Below are 18,981 nucleotides of genomic sequence, written 5' to 3'. Positions count from 1 at the left end.
TCACAGAATTTGCAGGAAGAAAAAAAAAAAAAAAGAAATTCACAGTCGTCTCTCTGTTCACCCACTTCCTGTTCCTCAGTAGGGGCCGGACAGGGAAAGACCCTCCCACATGTGTCCACCAATGGCAGGTAGCAGAAGGAGGGGACTCCCTCATGTAAAAGCTTCCTCCACCTTCTTCCTGCTCTGCTTCAGCTCAGCAGCCGAGACGAGACTCCATTCACCTGCAGGACAGCACAGCCGGCCCCGCCGCCATGTCCAAACCTCTCTCCGACAACGATAAGCGCAAGCAGATCAGCATCAGGGGCATCGTGGGCGTGGAGAATGTGGCCGAGTTGAAGAAGGGCTTCAACCGCCACTTGCACTTCACCCTGGTCAAGGACAGGAACATTGCAACGCCCCGGGATTACTACTTTGCCCTGGCGCACACTGTCAGGGATCACCTGGTGGGCAGATGGATCCGGACGCAGCAGTTTTACTACGAGGCAGACCCCAAGGTAAAGACCGGAGGCCTCTGTACTGTGCAAACAGGAAGTTGAAGAAATTCATCCCAGAACATGATCAAAGCAGAATCACCTTGACTCAGTGAAAGGGTTTTGTTGTTTTTAACTAGACAGATGTCTCTTACACTTACAAAAATCCCATGAAAGCAGTTAGTGTTTTACTTGTTCCTCTTACATGTAGTTTGCATCACTTTTCACTTGTTCTGGGTTTGTTTTGAGTGACTCATTTCCTCAAAAACAGCCCCAATTGTGACATTTTTGTGGATTTGAAACAAAGTAATTGATCTTTAAAGTCACTGATTTCAGGGTGCCATCCGTCTCTCATGCATACTTGATGCTGTCACATTGTCTCCCCGCCGTCCAGAGGGTGTATTATCTGTCCCTGGAGTTCTACATGGGCAGGACCCTGCAGAACACCATGATCAACCTGGGGCTGCAGAACGCCTGCGATGAAGCCATCTACCAGGTGTGGCCCAGCTCTCCAAGACGCAAGTGAACAAACCTCTGCATTGTAACTTCTGCATGTAAATGTTTGTTTGTTTGTTGTTGTTATTTCCTGTGCGATGCAGCTGGGCCTGGACATGGAGGAGCTGGAGGAGATGGAGGAGGACGCTGGTCTGGGAAACGGAGGTCTGGGCAGACTGGCAGGTAACAATGAAGTCGAAGTTGGTCAAAGTTGCCGCAGTGTTGAAACCTAAGTGGATGGCCCAACAGGTTTTTGCATGCACATGCTTCCCCTTCGCAACAACCTTTAGGGAACCGGCAGCTGCCCATCAAACACCTGCATGTGCGTGCGTGCATGCATGTGTGTGTGTGTGTGTGTGTGCCAGCTCACGATTATGGGAACTCAAAGCCACAGACATGTTGCAACACAGTGTGTCAAAGCTCACAAACTGCCTCTCGCTTTCCAAACTCTGCCATGCACAGTTGACCTTTCCATTTGAAGTCATATCCCGTGAATTATATTTGCTTCCCCTCCACTGCAGCGTGTTTCCTGGATTCCATGGCCACCCTCGGCCTGGCGGCATATGGCTATGGCATCCGGTATGAGTATGGGATCTTTAACCAGAAGATAAGAGACGGCTGGCAGGTAAATCTAGCAGCGGCAGTATCTTGGTTTACAGCTTAAAGGCCCAGCATGCACATTATAAAGAGACCCACTGGCAATAAAATTGCAAAGACAATTATTAGAGTTGTTTAAATGCAGTAAGAAAAAAATCATGGGGTGGTCATTCTTTTTTTAATTATCAATATTAAAATCCCTGAATTATTTGGAAGAAGGCAGCCATATTGTGCCGCCATGTATCTACAGTAGTCCAGAATGTGGATCTGCTCAAGGTCCGGTGAGACTGGGATGAGAAAATGCGAGCGGGACATCAGTTAATATGAACATTGTTTGTGGTACCCCTCCCTACCACTAGATGATTCCAAATCTTGCACACTGGGCCTTTGAAAATGGGCAGTTCTTACCCAACAGACCCGTTGGGCCTTCCTTATCACAGTCGTATTGGTTTTGAAATTACAGAATGTGCTCAGGAGCTCCACAAGCAGTCAAGGTAGCGAGGGACAAAGTGTGATCGAACAGAACACATTAGGGGTTAATCGTTAACATGGAGACTTTTGACCTTTTCAAATTCTGAAGCCTCAAATGTAAACATGCACCTATGAACGCTGAACTGGATTGCAGCTCGGTATTTCCTCACCGCGGGTGGATGAACCTGCAGTGCATCCTTCAGCCCAGGCCACTAATAGTAGACGGTCTGTGTGTGGAACGTTAATGTGCACTGAAACAACCTTATCTAGGGGCAAACCCAGCCCACCCAGGTCATGATGTAATATGGTCGTTCTGTGCTTTTCCCGTCCACTTCAAATTTTATGAACAGTTTGGTTTATGTTTTTGCCCGCACCGACCGGCTGTAGGTGGAGGAGGCAGATGATTGGCTGAGGCATGGAAACCCCTGGGAGAAGGCCCGTCCCGAGTACATGCTGCCCGTCCACTTCTACGGCCGAGTGGAGGAGACCAAAGAAGGGTCCAAGTGGGTCGACACTCAGGTACTGAGCGCTGGAGGAAAAAAAATCCTTGGAGTAGTTGATAAAAGTCAAGAGAGGTGATTTGGAATGGAATGTGGAGAAGAAAATGACTACACCAAATCTCGAAATGAACGAAAATGGACAAAATATTCTGTAAATGAGTCCAATTTTGAGAGAGATAGAACTAAAAGTGCTGCAAAATTACTTTGAAGGTCGTAAACTACCAGGTTAGAGACGGAAAAGGATTTTTCAAAGCAAACTTTGCACAACATTGGACCTCTCTAACAAGCTTGTTTGGTGAACCTTGCCAAGTCCAAGATTGAATGTTTAGATGGAATTTCTTCTGTCCTCTTTCCAACTATTGTGAATTGTGCCCTCCAGTTAGCCGGGTCATCTTTTACCCCCAAACCTGTTTTCCCTCATTTTTCCCACTGTTGCAGGTGGTGCTGGCAATGCCGTACGACACGCCCATCCCCGGATACATGAACAACACCGTGAACACCATGAGGCTGTGGTCGGCCCGCGCGCCCAATGACTTCAACCTGAGAGACTGTGAGTACCGGAGACACTTCTCTCTCGACCCAGAACACTTTTGCTGGACAGGCGTGGCCATTTCTGTTTAGTTTACAACATCATGACTCTGGAGAAGAAAGAATGAGGAAGAAGAGGCGGAAGAAAAAAGAAAGGTGGTAACTGCTGCAACCTGGCACCTTGCTGCAAGACGAGCGAGTGTTTCCAAATCACTCGATTGTAGCACTTTCTTTTCCGCCACATTCACAGCTGTTAATGTTCACACCCAGTGTTGAAGAATTATCATTATTAAAAAAGCTCTCTGTACCTTTTTGTAGTCAACGTGGGCGATTACATCCAAGCTGTTCTGGACAGAAATCTGGCGGAGAACATTTCCCGCGTGCTCTACCCCAACGACAACGTAAGAGTCACATTTCCATGCAGCAACGTGCAAAATATAGATCGGAATGACACGACAAAAGGTTCATGCTCTGTGACAGAAAAACGTCCCCCAGACCAAAGAGACCAATTTTTTTTTTTTTTTTTAATTGAGCAACTTCACCAGAACAATGTGATATTTTTAATGATTCATCAAAATTCATTTCATTAGTCATTCTTTGCACTTCCTTTGATGCTGTGACTCATTTCCTGTGTTTTCTCCCAAGAGCACCTTTAAACTATTTTATCAGGGCTTTGTTGCATAAAGCAAACAGTCCTTCTCTCTTCTCATTTTCTGCTTTATTTTTTCTTCTACTACAACTACGCACAAGGAAATTTTGTTTTATGCAAATGTTTTCCTGTAAAAATGCACATACACCTCTGGGACATAAAAAAAACAACAACAACAACAACAAAACCCTCAATGAGCCGTGTGTTTTGTGCAGTTCTTCGAAGGGAAGGAGCTCCGTCTGAAGCAGGAGTATTTTGTTGTGGCAGCCACACTCCAAGACATCATCCGTCGCTTTAAGACCACAAAGGGAAATCCTGGCCGGACCTCCTTCGAGACCTTCCCGGAAAAAGTGAGCTTGTTCATGCTTTAGTTTTTGTTTTGTGTTTTGTTTTAATGATGCATGCAAAGATGTAGATGCATGAAACCAAGTCTGTTCCAGTTTTCACCACACGAGGCAGTCAGCATGAAACGGCAACCCAAACCTTTGGGCGCATTTAAACAAAACTACCCATGAGAAAAATCCACCTGAGATTTACGAGTTCTTGTAAAAGGTGTTGTGATCCTGTTGCCTCGCAAAACGAGTTCGGGGGAAGAAAGTAAAGGCTCATAAAAACCAGTGAGGAATCTCTGAAGATGTGCAGTTTTACTGACGCATCACGATTGCTAAAAATGTGACAATAGTACGGCTAAAACCTTTTTTTTCCAGGTTGCCATCCAACTAAACGACACCCACCCGGCCATGGCCATCCCCGAGCTGATGAGAATCTTTGTGGACATTGAGAAGTTGGACTGGGACACGGTGGGTGAGAGCCAGTGGACTGGGACTGGGAGTGAACGCAGTGCCGGGGCCTTAAGTCGGGGGATCATTTCAAAAGAATTCCGCAAAAACGAAGGAAATTAAAGCAGGAGATCTTTGCTAATGTGAGACAAATGTCTGCGTTGCGTAACGTCCAGCGGTTGCCAGACAGCGGTGGTTTTGTTGCGCAACGTGTCTGATGCCATTTTGCACGAAAAGGTCGTATCTCAGTGACCTGACTTGACGGCCTCCTCTTCCTCCCTCCTCACAGGCCTGGGACCTGACCAGGCGCACCTTCGCCTACACCAACCACACGGTGCTGCCTGAGGCTCTGGAGCGTTGGCCCGTGGAGCTGCTGGAGACCCTGCTTCCCCGGCACCTGCAGATCATCTACCAGATCAACCAGAACCACCTCAACGTATGGGCCGCTCGGCGTCAGACAGCAAGGCCAGTCTTGCTGTTAGTCGTCTGAGTCTCAACCGCCTGTTTGTCGGCTTTGTGTCGCTTGCAGAACATCGCAGCTCTCTACCCGAACGACATGGACAAGCTGAGGAAGATGTCTCTGATCGAGGAGGAAGGAGGCAAGAGGGTGAACATGGCGCACCTGTGCATCGTGGGGTCTCACGCCGTCAACGGAGTCGCTCAGATACACTCCAACATCATCAAGACCGAAGTGTGAGTTCCTCTGAGCAGTGAGGAGACCTGGAGGTGACCAGGCAGTCTTGCACATTGTGTCCTCTGGCAAAACGCCGCTCCGCTGTGTTCCAGTGGTAACCAGGCAACGAGAGGATGGCACAAGCCAAGAAGCCTTGAAAAGCTTGCACTCCAGCCAAGAGGCGCTTCTCAATCTGAATTCTAGCATGGTTTAGTTCTACAGTCTTTAAATTTACCTTACAAACAAACAAACAACACGTACAACCTCCCCTGCAAGAAGAATCGGTCATCAATCCGTCAAGGATCAATCCAATAATTTAACAAGTCTCTGCTCTTCCTCCAACAGATTCAGTGATTTCAACGAGCTGGAGCCAGAGAAGTTCCAAAACAAGACCAACGGCATCACCCCGAGACGTTGGCTGCTGCTGTGCAACCCCGGCCTGGCGGAGCTCATCGCCGAGGTGTGGACCGCAGAACGACGTCACCGCCGCAGCCTCGTGCTCGCCGCCCGAGCTCAAAAGTCTGTCTTGTGCTGCTGTGGGTGTGCAGGTGATCGGGGAGGACTACGTCAAGGACCTGAGCCAGCTGCAGAAGCTCAATGACTTCGTCGAGGAATTCACCCTCATCCGTGACATCGCCAAAGTGAAACAGGTAGGGAAAGAGAAACCCCAAAAAACATCTGAGTTTCTTGAGGGGAAGGACACGTTGGTACTTCTAATGCAGGAAAACAGCAAAGGATTTCTACAATGGGGGAAAAAAAGAGTCTTCTTTTGCTCCTGGACATATCAGATCAGACATTCTGGGAAACCTGTGGGAAATAAGAGTACCTCTGCATATAAATCTCTTACATTTTTAGTTTGATTTTGCCTTTATTTCCATCACAGGTCCAGTGCGTGAAATATGGCTTGATTTTATAGTTTTTGTATTGGTAAAAGCTTAACATACTGTCCATGTTTTAAGGAAGCCCGCCTCTCATTGTCAAAAGGCATTCTCAGGCAGGGTTCCTTAAGATCTTCACACACTGGGCCTTTAAATGTGCTTAGAATCCTGTTATTTACATTCTACCATTGACTGGAACCACTGCACACTCAGGCACTGCGCTCATCACTGAGATTCACAGTCTGATTCAGCTGCATGTATTGCAACACTGCGGCAGCGTCTGCGTGTCGGTGCAGAAACCTGCCACACCTGCACCTTCACTTTCCCCTCGCTCCACCGCTCAGCCAAAGGTTCCTCCCTTTTTCTCGGCAGGACAACAAGCTCAAGTTCGCCCTGCTGCTGGAGAAGGAGTACAGGGTGAAGATCAACCCGTCCTCCATGTTCGATGTGCACGTGAAGAGGATCCACGAGTACAAGCGGCAGCTGCTCAACTGCCTGCACATCATCGTCATGTACAACCGTACGTGACCCGTCACCCGCCGTGGCCGCGTGCCAGATGCCTTCACAGCCGCTCGCGCTGTCACACAATCTGGCGAGGCATCATATCTTGGAAATGTTTCCCACGTTACGAATGCAGGGAAATTGCGTCAAGGGCTGACGGGCAGGAAACTGCTTCATTGAACACAGGCAATAATTTGCATCAAACGCATTTCTCAATCAAACTCTCCGTAGGCCCCTCCTCTGTGGCGTTTTTCATGAGTGGCCTCAGTTGTGCGTCAGCGATGTCCGAAATGAGGCACATCTGACGGCAACATTTTCAAAGCTTCCAGTTCAGCCGGATCACACACACACACACAAAAAAAAAAAAAAGAGTTCAAAACCCGGCAAATCCATCTTGGCGAGCTCTGATCTAAAGAGACTTGAGTCGTGGCTCTGTGAGCAGCCGGCCCGCTTTCGTTTGATTATGTTTTATTCTCAGCTTTTCATTCAAAGCAAACACAACTGCTGTATGTTGCTTCGGTGAAAACACTCACAAGCAGAGAGAGAGAGAGATAAGAAGAGGAAGCGAGCGCAAGCTTGTCCGGAATGGTTGCTGCTGCAGAGACCAGTGTGCATGCTGCAGTGAAGGCAATTCTATGAGATCTTGGAAATGTTTCTGCTATTTAAATACACACTGCTTTTAAGTGCAGTAGAATGTTCGTCCAATCACCATTCAGGTTATGTGTGTTTCCCCAGCCGAACATGCCACATTAAACACAACACACTTTGGTACACAATAGTCTCCCTGGTGAGTTGAAACTGCTCTGGCAGGGAGGTGTTGTTAGCGAGATGCCTTCTGTCTGACATGTTTTCACTTTGTGCTGATTGTGTGTTGCGCAAACTGACCAATTGGCTCGCAACTCCTCAAGAAACTTGCTGATCGTGGTGCAGGGGAAAGTTGCAACTTGTTGTGAGAGAGGAAACTATGACGTGTTTATTTTTATTTTTTTTCGCCTGTTGCTTTGTGACCGACAGGCATCAGGAAGAACCCCAGCGCGCCCTTTGTGCCCCGGACGATGATCATCGGAGGAAAGGTGACAACACCAGCGCTGACAACCTCACTCCAACGCTCGTCAGGTCACAGGTGGTCCTCTTACCGATCCGCTGTCGCCCTCTGCAGGCCGCTCCAGGCTATCACATGGCGAAGATGATCATCAAGCTGATCACCGCGGTGGCTGACGTGGTGAACAACGACCCCGTGGTGGGGAACAAGCTGAAGGTCATCTTCCTGGAGAACTACAGGGTCTCCATGGCAGAGAAAGGTGCAGTGAAGCCTGGAGTAACACAATGCCACTCTAGGGGGGGGTGGGGGGTCCCACCTGAAAGTTTGAAACCCCATAAACGTTGAGATTCTCCTCCGTTCTAGTTATCCCTGCCACGGATCTGTCGGAGCAGATCTCCACGGCCGGCACCGAGGCCTCTGGGACGGGTAACATGAAGTTCATGCTGAACGGAGCTCTGACCATCGGCACCATGGACGGAGCCAACGTGGAGATGGCCGAGGAGGCCGGAGAGGAGAACCTCTTCATCTTCGGCATGAGGGTGGAGGACGTGGCTAAGATGGACCAAAAGGGGTAGAGAGAGAGAGAGAGAAGTCAGTTTTAAGGTTTAAGTTTCTCACCACTTTTTGTTTTCACTGAGAGCTCTTGTTCCCTTTGGAAGATACGACGCCATGTCCTACTACAACAGCATCCCGGTGCTGAAAGAAGTGATGGACCAGATCACCAGTGGCTTTTTCAGCCCCAGGAACCCGCAGCTCTTTAAAGACCTCACCGACATGCTCTTCAAACATGACCGGTGAGAAGGTCTTCCAAGCCGCGGGCTCCCAGACTTTTTATTTATGACTTACAGTTGTTTGTCAAGCTGATCTTTGTCTTTGGGAGATTCATCCGTTTTTCTCTCGCTCTGCTTCTCCTCAGCTTTAAAGTGTTTGCCGACTTTGAGGACTATGTAAAATGCCAGGCGCGAGTCAGCAGCCTCTACCAGGTAACGTTCAACAGCAATCAGCTCCGACCTGCCACATTCTGACACCTTGACCATTTTCAGTCACCTCAACAGTATATCAGCATATTGAATGTAAGCAGTGAGGCCAGAGAGAGGCAGGATTCTGACTATGTGTCTCTTTTTTTTTTTTTTACTCCGCAAAGGTTCATTTATTCAGCATTTTTCTCATGATGTTGACAAAAAGAGCCAAGAGTTTAAAACATCTTTTTTTTTTTTTTAACTTTATTAACTTAAAGCTGCACAATCAGATGTCAAGTTTTCCAGTGCATTCATAACAGTCTTCAACATAAAAACACCATTAGGTATAAAGTAAAATATCTTATTGGACTTGAAGAGATTTATCATGTTAAACGCTGTATGTACAGAATCCAAAGGAGTGGACCAAGATGGTGATCAAGAACATCGCGGCGACGGGGAAGTTCTCCAGCGACCGAACCATCACGGAGTACGCTAAGGATGTCTGGGGGGTGGAGCCCACCGACCTGAAGATCCCACCCCCCAGCGAGCCCAGGGAGGCCATTGAGGAAACGGTCCGAGCGCTCAAGAAGATATGATGAGGGCCAGAGGGCCGCCTCGCTTCCCAGAAAGTCCCACCTGTGCGTTTCCACCTCCCCTTTACTGTTGCGTGTCCGCGGCCAAGCACTTGCAGTAGAAATTTGTCTGTTACAGTAGTGCAGCAGCGACCGAGGCAGTGAATCCTCTCTGAATTCCTGATGGGGTTTTATTTCCACTTTCAGCAGCTCAGTACAGTAACAGCATTTCATTTGTCATCTTCAGACTGAACTTGTTGCATTAAAAAAAAAAAAAAAAAAAGCTTGTGAAACAATGTATTTGTGTTTTTATCAATGTGACTTTTGCAAACACACAGATCTATCTAATTTATGGTCTTGTGCTATGATTTGTGTGTGAAATAAAATCTTATATTGATGTGTAATTAATGTGGGGATTTTTTTGTTTTTTGTCTGGTGAAGTTAATTCGTGCTGGTAGTGAAGGAGTAAACATCAGACCTTTTTCTTCAAGTTTTGTAGGAAATTCCTGCAAATAAAACACAAAAAATACACTTACCCTTTCTGGGAAAACATATACAAAAATTCCAGGTCTCATACAGCAATCTGTAGTGTGAGATGAGTCCATCGTTCACTTCCTTTTACTTTGCAGATAAGAAAAATATCAGTTCAAGAAATCAGCCCTGTGTGATGTCACCAAGGGCAGCCTTGGTACCTCCCTAGGTTAGGCGACTACGTCCTCTACCCAGGTCCAACAAAACACCAGTTTTACTGTTAAAATAAAAACCGACTGTTTCATCAGGAGGCTGAAAACAGGGGGCTAATTGTGCTGTTTCCTTGAATAGCCTATCTATTTGCACAACACGTTTCCACCGGTGCAAGATGAAAACAAAAATGTCAAAAAAGGAGACCTTTGACAAAACGTACCCGACCACGCTGGTCAGATTTGGGTCCATGTAGATGTTGTCGTGGGACAATCCCAATTTGGCACCGTAAGAGACCATTTCCACTGGAACGTCTGTGCGGCGGCTCTCCTTTGTCTGGAGTGAAATCTGGTACAACTGGAGATCAGAACAGTACAAAGTTCTTCAGTCAGGGGGCAGCAATGTGTACTCAGTAAGCACTGGGACGGGAAGCAGCAAGGTGGCTCTACCTTCCTGCCCATGTTGTGCGGTATAATATTGTCATCCTCTGCGTGGAGAATAAGGAGCGGACTGGTCAGCACCTTTAAACTGTGTTGACCAGGGATGTGAATTAAATAAGTGAATTAAATGAGACACAGAATGTAGTTCAGAAACGGCAACAGATCGGCAATTTCCCAAAAAGCCAAACTTACTTTTCATCATTTGCGAACAAAAGGTTGTTTTCCTCCAATAGGTCCCAAATCAAGCTCTGAAATCCTGGAAGGAACATGTAGAGCTGGGTGGGGAAGACACAGAAAAAAAAATCAAACTAAAAGTACTCTTTGTCTCTGTGCTCCTCTATTTGGTCTTTATGAAAAAGTTGTTACGGCGGTGAAAACACAAAAAACAAATCTATTTATGGTCAAAAAATAAATAAATAAATGAAAATATGAAAGTACTTAGAGGACTGGAGTCAATATATCGTGGCCTCACCGATGCAGCCAGATTGACAGTCACAGCTTCAGTCATTCTGGTGTAGGGGGCTTCCAGGATTAGAGCGTCAACAACCGACCCTGACATCAAAAACACAGTTTAAAAAGAAATGTATTATATGTTTTTTTTCTGCCAGGTCTATACAAATGATGTATACTTTTTTTTTCTCAAGCATTGTAAAGCACCTTGCTCTTGCACTCTTACTGCCGCATTGGTCACCACCCTATATTTGAAAGAAAGAGAGTTTAGATGTGTCCAACAGTTCCAGCCATGTGCTGCATATTAGCCTCATAGTTTAGAGACAGACTGACCCAGTGCCTAGCGAGTGGCCCCACAGACAGATCAGAGCGCCTCCGGTTTGCTTCTTTACCCACTGGTACAGATAGAGGGCGTCGCTGGTCAGGCCAGCTTCACTAGGCTCCCCTGTAGAGTCTCCAAAACCTTGTGATAATAAAGACAAAACCAGCCTTTATAGGGAGGTTCCTAGTTCCTTTCCAGTGTTTTAAAATGGACTGTCACTTACAGGCCGTTTTTAACTGGAATAATAACATAAAAATCAATTTTAAAAAATTAGAAGTGAATAATGTGAAAAAAACTTAATTTTCTTCTTATAGAAGTACAAGGTCAAGAGAACATCAATTTATTAGCATCCTCATAATATTGGGACACAAATTGACTAAAGGTGTCCAAAAGAGGGACATACTGATGTTAAATGTAATGAAAGATGTGTACAATCAGCACCTCACCTCTGTAGTCCAAAGACAAGACATGAAACCCAGCAGCACTGAGCATCTGCAACACACAAAACATCGAAACACACCATAAAGAAAATGAGCAGAGTCTGAGAGGTTTTCGCTGACAGGAAACAAGCCGACATTTACCTTCATCAGCTCCACTCTATGAGGTATGGCCCTGCAGACACGGCAGGAATAGAAATGAATACAAACAAACAAGCAGCTCTTTGACTCACTCACTCCAGCCCACAATTCCTTGTGGGTATTGTGCCTGTGGAGAACCCCCAGGGGGGCCTGATGCCCACTAGACTGCATTAGGACCAGCTCAAGGGCCCTTAGCCCCTACCCCCTTACTCTCCACCCACCTGGTCCCGAAGTTGCCATGGAGGTAGATAATAACAGGCCGGCCGTCTCCCAGCGTCTCTCTGTACCACTCAGGGCTTTTCCCATCGGCCTCCTCCCATTGGCTGGCAGGTAGAGTATGCCTGGGAGACACAAAGACAATTAGGAGCAAGAGAAGAAGGGGGTAAAAAAAAAAAAGGGACAAGTATCACAAACAAAAAGCCGCCTGTGTTTCTAGCAAGAGAGATTTTTATGGCGAGGTCCCGTGTAGATAAATCAGTCTGACTGAGATCTTTTTTTTGTGTTTTTATTTTCCTTTTTTTACCCAGGAGCCTCCTGTGCACATGTGATATTTTTGGAGGGGCTGGCAGCAGTGCACCACAATGGACAAGACATGAAGCCGCAAACAACCTACCAGACGCCAACCGAGACACCCTCCTCTGTGTCCAGGTAGAAGTTGCAGGTGTGGTTTAGCACATCTCCAGGTCTGCTGAGATCCACCAGTAATGGGAACCTCACTGCCTCAGACGAGAGTGCGCAAGGTTGGTGGAATTTCCGTCTTTGAAGGGTTATATCAACACCACACGCTCCAAACTGTTGTTCTTATAGCATCTTATAGCATAAGTGATGGCGTCTGCTTTGTGCTGTGCTGAAAATACATTTTATCTTGAAGGACACATATCATGTATAATTTACCTGATGTTTATGAACAACAAATGTCACCATCCTATCACTGACGTTCCCACAACTGAGAAAAGTCCATTCTTTCACACTTTAGCAAGCTGCAGAAATTATATGCTAAAACATACACTGCAAGAAACCTTCCCGTTGTTACAATGGCCACAGATGCGCCCACAAAGCCTCGCCGAGGTTATTGACAAAACTGTCTGCTGTGTTTTGGCCCTTTAACGTTGCCCTTAACACTGTGCTGAACTGGTCCCAGCAATACAACAGCAACTGCAACCATCGAGTTAGCACAAGGCCTGTCTGTTAAACCCAGGTTAAAAATTAGCTTACCTTAGCTTAACAGCTCAACACACTCTACTTACATGTGTGACAAAATATAATGTGTCCCAGTGTCCAGGGGAAGAGGTAGAAGACAACAGGCAGTGAGACATAGACCACGAAGAGATAAAGCAGAACTTTCTTCATGCTTGCTTCAGGTTTTCAAGCTACTTTCTCTAAGTTCTGCCTCCCAAGTCCAGTGTTCTTGTTTTGATCAGAGAGCCGGCAAAGACAAGGGGAGCATTATGAAATACACATAGATAAATGGGTCAATGTTCAAGTGTAACTAATTGGACCTTCACTTGCTATTGGCTCACATTTTACGAAGTAGGTCCATAGGAAAGTACAGACATAACAGTACCCTCAAGAGGCAAGATGGAAAACATTCTGCAACTGAGGGGCCTCAAAGATCAAACTTTGCATGTGTTCTTTGGGTAAACAGCCTGAGGCGTAACCCAGAGAATACTCTTTCTGCTTTCCAGACTGCATGACAGTCAGATAGTTTAGTCCAGATGTTTCATAACCAGAATGTCAGACAGTGACCAAACAGTCCCGCCAAAAAAAATCAGAGAATACAGAAAAAGGCCCATGTGTTTTTGACTCAAATATCCTGTGAGAGAACATGTGTCTACAATATGAGAGGAACGGATACACCCCAACTTTGGTTCCTAATATTTAGTATGATACAAAAAAGGCATTTAACAGTTTTTTTTTTAAACTGTGATTTACGGTACTTTACAGAATAATTGTATTTTATATGAGATGTGCAATCTGTAAATTGGAAACTTCAGATGACAATCTAAAATTTGTGACTAATCACTCGAAGGTGTAAAGTTCTGTCATTCATGATTAAATAAATACAGACCATCACAATAAAAACAAAAGAATAAACTATTTCATGGAAATCAATTCTATAATAATGCCAAAGGTACATTATTACATCAATTAAACAACAGTGAAATAGAGAAGCAAGTGTACTTTCATATTGACCAGATGTAGAAATGTATACTAGTCCTCAGAAAGGATGCTTTCCTCTCTGTTTTAGACAAATTTCAGTAAACAACAACCATTCTACTGTTGTTGTTTTTGTCAATACAAAAATATCATTCTATGGTTATTATTCTATCATATTATATTATAATGTCAGTGATCCTTAACAGAAAGGCTAACAGGCTATTTGATTGTTGAAACGTTTCCCCCACCTTATGTTTTAATTGATATTTGCAGTGACATATTGTCTGTTGAACTTGACTTTTGTTTTAGTTTTCCCGTTGGAACTTCATCCATATTTTAAGTATTGTCAATTGCAGCACTTTGAATTTATTAACGGCGAGATTTCCACCGCTGGGTGTCCGAGGCGGAAGCAGACGTCGCTGTATGGTGTCACTTCGGTCCACGGGGGGCCGCCAGCGGCCACTCAGGCCCGGCCAGGCTGCTCTTGGTCACCGCCCCTTCCTCTATCTGCCGCTTTTCAAAATCCGCTACAACCCAGAGGAGGGATGACAAGAGAAGCGAAGTGGACACGAAGCCAGCACAACACATCAGGATACAAACTGCCCGCTGCTGTTCACGTAGATTTAAACGATCAACTCGCCGGTTCCATAACAGGCAGTAAAGAGCGAGGAAACAGGCGACGTCACAACGCGGAACAACAAAAAATGATGTAAAAGTTTATTTTTCTTCGTTTTACACCCGCGTTCCGCTCTTTGAGTATATTTCAGCTGGAGACGGAGCCAACTTTCGCCCACGTCTTGAGACTTTGGTAAGATATTTTTTGTTTTGTTTTTGTTTTTTTGTGTGTCTGGACACTTTTCGCTGGGAGCATTTCGCTTTTGTTAAATTTTTACTTTTGAAATTTCGGACTGATGTTGGACCGAAATGGGAACGGACCGGTCGCGTCTTCCTTACGTGCCTGATCATAAATTAGCCCAGTTAGCGTAGCAAATCCATTTCCTGTGTAAAACCTCTGTAAACTCTCAAGAGAACCCCGAATCCTTAGCCAACGTGCTCTCAGACAATTTTCGTATTTACTGCTTTAAAAAGAGGATCGAGCAGAAGGGAACTAACAGTCAGGCGTCGCAGAGACAGCTCTTGATGTGTTTTCAATTAGTGGTGTAACAGGTAATCTGAGATCCTCCAACATTCACTGTTTCTCGAGTTTTCAGGCTTGATTAGATCATTAAGATAACAATGAGTGAAAGTGTTTGTTTGACCTGGCTTGTAAAAGAACAATTAGTTCCAGCCTTATAATTAGTGGACATTATTTTTGACATACGTCCTGGGATGGACACTGAATTGTTGTGGAGGAATTTGAAATATATTTCTATTATTTGTTCAGTGAGGAAAAGCACAAATTAATGGTAAAATTGTATTGGACTGTGGTGGATCAAAACTAAACTTTAGGAGAACTTTGGTCTTCTTTTTTATTTAACATATTAAAAAAAGATTTAAAAAAAAAATGCAAGGAGGTCTGACAATGTGCAGCGACAGAATTTCTTCTCAAGGATAGAATTCACTGATTGAAGTTCTTACTTTCTGAATGAGCACCTGCTGGTGATGGTCAGCAGGCACACCACTGGGAGTGAATCCCGGGCCGGTGTGGAGGATTAACCTCCTTCTTGTGACCTGGACCGCGGTGGTACTTTGGCAGCGTGCGGCAGCTGTCCAACCTGCGGGCCACCGCGAGTCTGAGCTGAGCAGGAGGGCTACTGGGATGATCGGCTCAGAAGCGAAAGAGAAGGCGATCAAACCACACAAGCGTTGCTGCTCTATTAGTGAAAGGTCCTGTGTAAAAAGTGAATTGTCATCTGCCCTGATTCAAAACTGTTTATTTTGTTAAAAACCTAAAATTTGAGTCAAGTCAAACTCCAGTGCCCTGTTTGAATTTTTTTTCATGCATAAACGGCTTAAAAGTGCAAATGCAAAAAACAGATTATTTTTTTTCTTTCTTTTTTGTCTGCATTGTGTGAATGAATGGGGTGAGGGGGACACCTGGCCACGCTCTGAGACAGAGCAGCTGGAAAGGCAGGCAGGGGTCAGGAGGGGGCTCTTTGTATGGACATTTTCGGCCGCATTTAATGGGACGCTCTTGATTTTAAAGTTCATTCACAGCTTGGACGCTGTGATGAGTGTGTCTGAAGGACCTCGGCTCACACACGCACACACTAAAGTGCTATTTTCCCAAGAAAATGCACCGTGCGCCAGCAGCGTTCTCTGCCCGCAGACGTGTTTTTGCACCAGGTAAATGTGGCGAGCACGGGTAAAAATAGTCGTGAGATAAATGCGTTACTCAGCGCTCCACTCGCGTTAACTGACATTTACCTTAAGCTCGGGGCCAGTCGACGCTGCTCTGCCTATGAGTTATGTCACACTGAGAGTTATTTCGGGTGATCTGGTCTTGTTTGGAGGCCTCTGTGTGCGTTCTCGCACTATCATTGCTCTCACTCCTAACAGCCGCTCTCTATTGTCTTTCTATTACATCGGTTTTGAATTCAAATTAAAAGTGTGACCACCCTTGTCCGAGTCTGATGTTTCAGTGAGTGTTGACCCCTCGCTTGCTTTGCTCCACTTGGTCCAGCTCCACCATCCTGCGTGTGTCCCGATCAGTTTAATCAGCACGTTGTGTGAAAAGCAAAAGAAACAAATACAGCAGACCGGCCGTGCATGTTTGGTTTTGCGGCTCGGGGCCACGTGGGCCCTCGAAGCGTCACTGCTGGACGGTATTTTAAAGACGGGGACATTGTCACGGTGTGACTTTAAGGGCGTATATCAATTCACCAGATTGGCTCATCAGTCTAATTAGATTAGCCAAAGCCTGAAGCACAGATGACTGTGGAGCAGTGTGCCGGAGGCTCAGTCACTCTGGGAAGAGCTCTCCGACGCTCAGATGAACGAGCCGCCGGGGACAAATGCTGGCGAGTTTGACGCTTCCACCCTGTTTGTGAGTGTTTTTCCCCGGCGCCTCCGCTGCACCTGAGGGAACTTTCGCCTCCTTTTTCACTCTGGCGATTCTCTTTTTAAACCTTTTCCCCTGCTTCTCGTCCAGGGCTGGGTGCTGTCCTGTGGGATGGATGACGGCCAAGAGCAGGACCACTACGAGGAGCGGCTGAAGGAGCTTTTTGACAGTTTCGACACCAATGGCGTGGGCTCGCTGTGCCGGGAGGAGCTCTCCGCACTCTGCCAGTCGCTGCAGCTGGACGACGCCGCGCCGAGCCTCTTCCAGGCGCTGCTGCGGGACGATGACGGCGACGGCGCCAGGGTAAAGAGCCTTTTCCAGCCCATCTGGATGCTTTGTTCGCCGCCTTGTCGAGGGGCGAAGTGTCTCTGGTCTGTTTATGTCAGATCCATTTGAAAATGTGTGAAATGGGACGTTTGAACTTCCAAGAGAATGCAAAGCGCACTTGCAGCATCCCCTTCTGTTCTGCTTCTTAAGGCCCGAGTTGAATAGATGTGATTTATATTCCAAATCTCCCTCCACACGTCTGCCTCCAGTTTGCATTGAAGCGTGTGGACCGACGGCTGTTGTCTTCTGTGTTGGGGGGTAGGGGGGGATTGTTAGCGGAGGGCCAGCGGACTGGCCGTGTCCAACAATAAAGTCAAAACAATAAGGAGCACGCACACGCACACACGTGTGTGCACCCCCATCGGACGCACACGCGCACAAAAGCAGGCAGCCCCCCCCTGCACAATGAAAATCAGCATATTCAGGGTTAGCAGCTGCTGATTCTCCAAGTGTGACCTCGGACGTCGGCAGCAGACGCCCTGCACACACGGGAGGAGGAATTTCATCAAGTCTCTCCCTCAGCGTCTCCCTCACATACTTTGCATTTGTTGGATTTCTTTTCATATGACATGGTTTTTTAACTGTTCAACTCTCGTTGCAGGTGGATTTCAACCAGTTCAAGAACGCGCTCATTCTCATTTTGTCGTCAGCTCTCGAGCCACAGCAAACAGAACCGGAGGCAGAAGCAGGTAAATTCTCCACTCCAACTGCTGAACATCCTGTCAAGTCGGTTACACTGAAAAAGGTGGCGACTCCTGGTTTCAGTCCCCTGTAAATCCACACGCAGACACGCTGCCAAGTAGCGTCGGACCAAAGACGATTAGACTGCTAAACTGTCTGTGGCGTCATGTTGGGCCGCTGCCGGTTGCTTTATGGTTCCAGTCGAAAGTTTCCAGTTCTGTTTACCAAAGATTCCTGAAAAGAATCTGCGCCGCTATCCTGTGAAGAAACTTCCCAGAAATGAAAAGAATCGCACAGTTCTTGAAATCAGCCCTTTGTGATGTCACTACGATGGCAGACTGCCTTGTTTTTGTCTCCTTCCAAACAAAATTGTCAGTGTTAGCAGGAGGCTGTAAACAGAGGGCTAAATATTGTTATTGTACACTGCAATGTACTGTTGTTTTTTCGTTTTGGTTTTTGATAATGAATTGTGCAAAAGTGATCCACTAGAGTTAAAGATTAAAAAAAAAAAAAACGGGATTTGAAAACTCAACTTTTTGTCTTTGAAGAAAAGATCCCTGGTTGATGCCGTTCTTCTTCTCTCCTCAGATTCTCCCGTGATAGAGCCAAAGTTTGTGAAGGGCAGTAAACGCTACGGCCGGCGCTCTACGCCGGAGTTCATCGAGCCATTTTCAGACTCGCCGGAAGTTGACACTGCAAATCTAGCAGAGGAAGAGGAGGAAGAGGAGGAAGAGGAGGAGGAGGAGGAGGAGGAGGAGGAGGAGGATGACGCCGAGGATAACGATGACTCAGCTGTTCCCAGAAAGCGTGAGGTAAGACGTGTTGAGCACTGGTGTGAACCTTCCAACCGCGTCCATTCCATCTTTGTCACCTCCAGAGTTTTGCACGCGGCTGTGGCGGCCTGGCAGCCGGCTGGTTATTCTCGGCTAATCAGCTTAGCAACCTGCAGCCAACCGGCCGATCCCCCAAAACGGAACACGGATGCTAAACGCGGCGTTGACAGGACTCGGCTTTTATTGCATAACAACGCAATACTGTCTGTCGGGAATAATCCCGCATTTGGCTGTGCATCGCTTAGTTGACCTTTGCCCTTCTGCGTACACACTGGCTGTGACGCGGTGGTCACAGCAACGCCGCAGTGTTTCAGGAGTTCCCTTCACCATGTTCAAATGGGTGGGACAGGAGCAACAGGTTCTGTCAACAGTACTGTTGATCAACACAGGGTCGTGT

The 18,981-nt window shown here is 46.5% G+C and overlaps 3 protein-coding genes across 4 annotated transcripts in view; 2 read left to right on the top strand and 1 right to left on the bottom strand.

Moving 5' to 3' along the window:
• Nucleotides 1-178: 178 nt before the first annotated feature.
• Nucleotides 179-9,518, top strand: pygl (phosphorylase, glycogen, liver). Its single transcript, XM_076023377.1, has 20 exons — nucleotides 179-494; nucleotides 865-966; nucleotides 1,070-1,148; nucleotides 1,487-1,590; nucleotides 2,421-2,552; nucleotides 2,972-3,083; nucleotides 3,380-3,462; nucleotides 3,926-4,060; nucleotides 4,418-4,510; nucleotides 4,779-4,925; nucleotides 5,019-5,182; nucleotides 5,508-5,622; nucleotides 5,711-5,812; nucleotides 6,413-6,560; nucleotides 7,556-7,614; nucleotides 7,701-7,842; nucleotides 7,947-8,154; nucleotides 8,243-8,377; nucleotides 8,500-8,566; nucleotides 8,950-9,518. The coding sequence occupies exons 1-20, from the start codon at nucleotides 252-254 to the stop codon at nucleotides 9,136-9,138; spliced, it is 2,559 nt and encodes an 852-aa protein (XP_075879492.1). The 5' UTR covers nucleotides 179-251; the 3' UTR covers nucleotides 9,139-9,518.
• On the bottom strand, nucleotides 9,377-13,227 carry LOC142886328 (lysophosphatidylserine lipase ABHD12-like). The gene is made up of 12 exons (XM_076023379.1): nucleotides 12,833-13,227; nucleotides 12,199-12,301; nucleotides 11,807-11,926; nucleotides 11,589-11,619; nucleotides 11,454-11,499; nucleotides 11,019-11,148; nucleotides 10,893-10,930; nucleotides 10,708-10,787; nucleotides 10,428-10,510; nucleotides 10,245-10,323; nucleotides 10,019-10,152; nucleotides 9,377-9,620 (listed from the first exon to the last, which is right to left on the bottom strand). Exons 1-12 carry the CDS (start codon nucleotides 12,933-12,935, stop codon nucleotides 9,587-9,589), a joined length of 981 nt encoding a protein of 326 aa, XP_075879494.1. The 5' UTR covers nucleotides 12,936-13,227; the 3' UTR covers nucleotides 9,377-9,586.
• The window catches only part of nin (ninein (GSK3B interacting protein)), a 22,529-nt gene continuing 15,748 nt past the window's right edge, over nucleotides 12,201-18,981 (top strand). Inside the window, exons 1-4 of one of the 2 annotated variants that reach the window (XM_076023375.1) lie at nucleotides 12,201-12,325; nucleotides 16,834-17,046; nucleotides 17,672-17,759; nucleotides 18,340-18,563. In XM_076023375.1, the coding sequence (XP_075879490.1) occupies nucleotides 12,290-12,325; nucleotides 16,834-17,046; nucleotides 17,672-17,759; nucleotides 18,340-18,563 (561 nt within the window). In that variant the 5' untranslated portion in view covers nucleotides 12,201-12,289. The remainder of the gene's footprint in view (nucleotides 12,326-16,833; nucleotides 17,047-17,671; nucleotides 17,760-18,339; nucleotides 18,564-18,981) is intronic. The other variant, XM_076023374.1, reaches the window with a different exon arrangement.

Source organism: Nelusetta ayraudi, unplaced genomic scaffold, assembly GCF_046127955.1.
Source record: "Nelusetta ayraudi isolate G7.1 ecotype Tasmania unplaced genomic scaffold, CSIRO-AGI_Nayr_v1 ptg000015l, whole genome shotgun sequence".
NCBI lineage: Eukaryota > Metazoa > Chordata > Actinopteri > Tetraodontiformes > Monacanthidae > Nelusetta > Nelusetta ayraudi.
The sequence above is the reverse complement of the archived record's forward strand: the minus strand, read 5'-3'. Positions and strand labels throughout refer to the sequence as shown.

Coding starts and splice junctions, on each gene's coding strand:
- pygl (XM_076023377.1), top strand. CDS start 252: ATGTCCAAACCTCTCTCCGACAACGATAAGCGCAAGCAGATCAGCATC. Junction 3,463..3,925: donor TGCTCTACCCCAACGACAAC/GTAAGAGTCACA, acceptor TGTTTTGTGCAG/TTCTTCGAAGGGAAGGAGCT. Junction 5,183..5,507: donor AACATCATCAAGACCGAAGT/GTGAGTTCCTCT, acceptor TTCCTCCAACAG/ATTCAGTGATTTCAACGAGC.
- LOC142886328 (XM_076023379.1), bottom strand. CDS start 12,935: ATGAAGAAAGTTCTGCTTTATCTCTTCGTGGTCTATGTCTCACTGCCT. Junction 10,788..10,892: donor AGTAAGAGTGCAAGAGCAAG/GTGCTTTACAAT, acceptor TTTTGATGTCAG/GGTCGGTTGTTGACGCTCTA. Junction 10,511..10,707: donor CTGTCAATCTGGCTGCATCG/GTGAGGCCACGA, acceptor TTCCCCACCCAG/CTCTACATGTTCCTTCCAGG.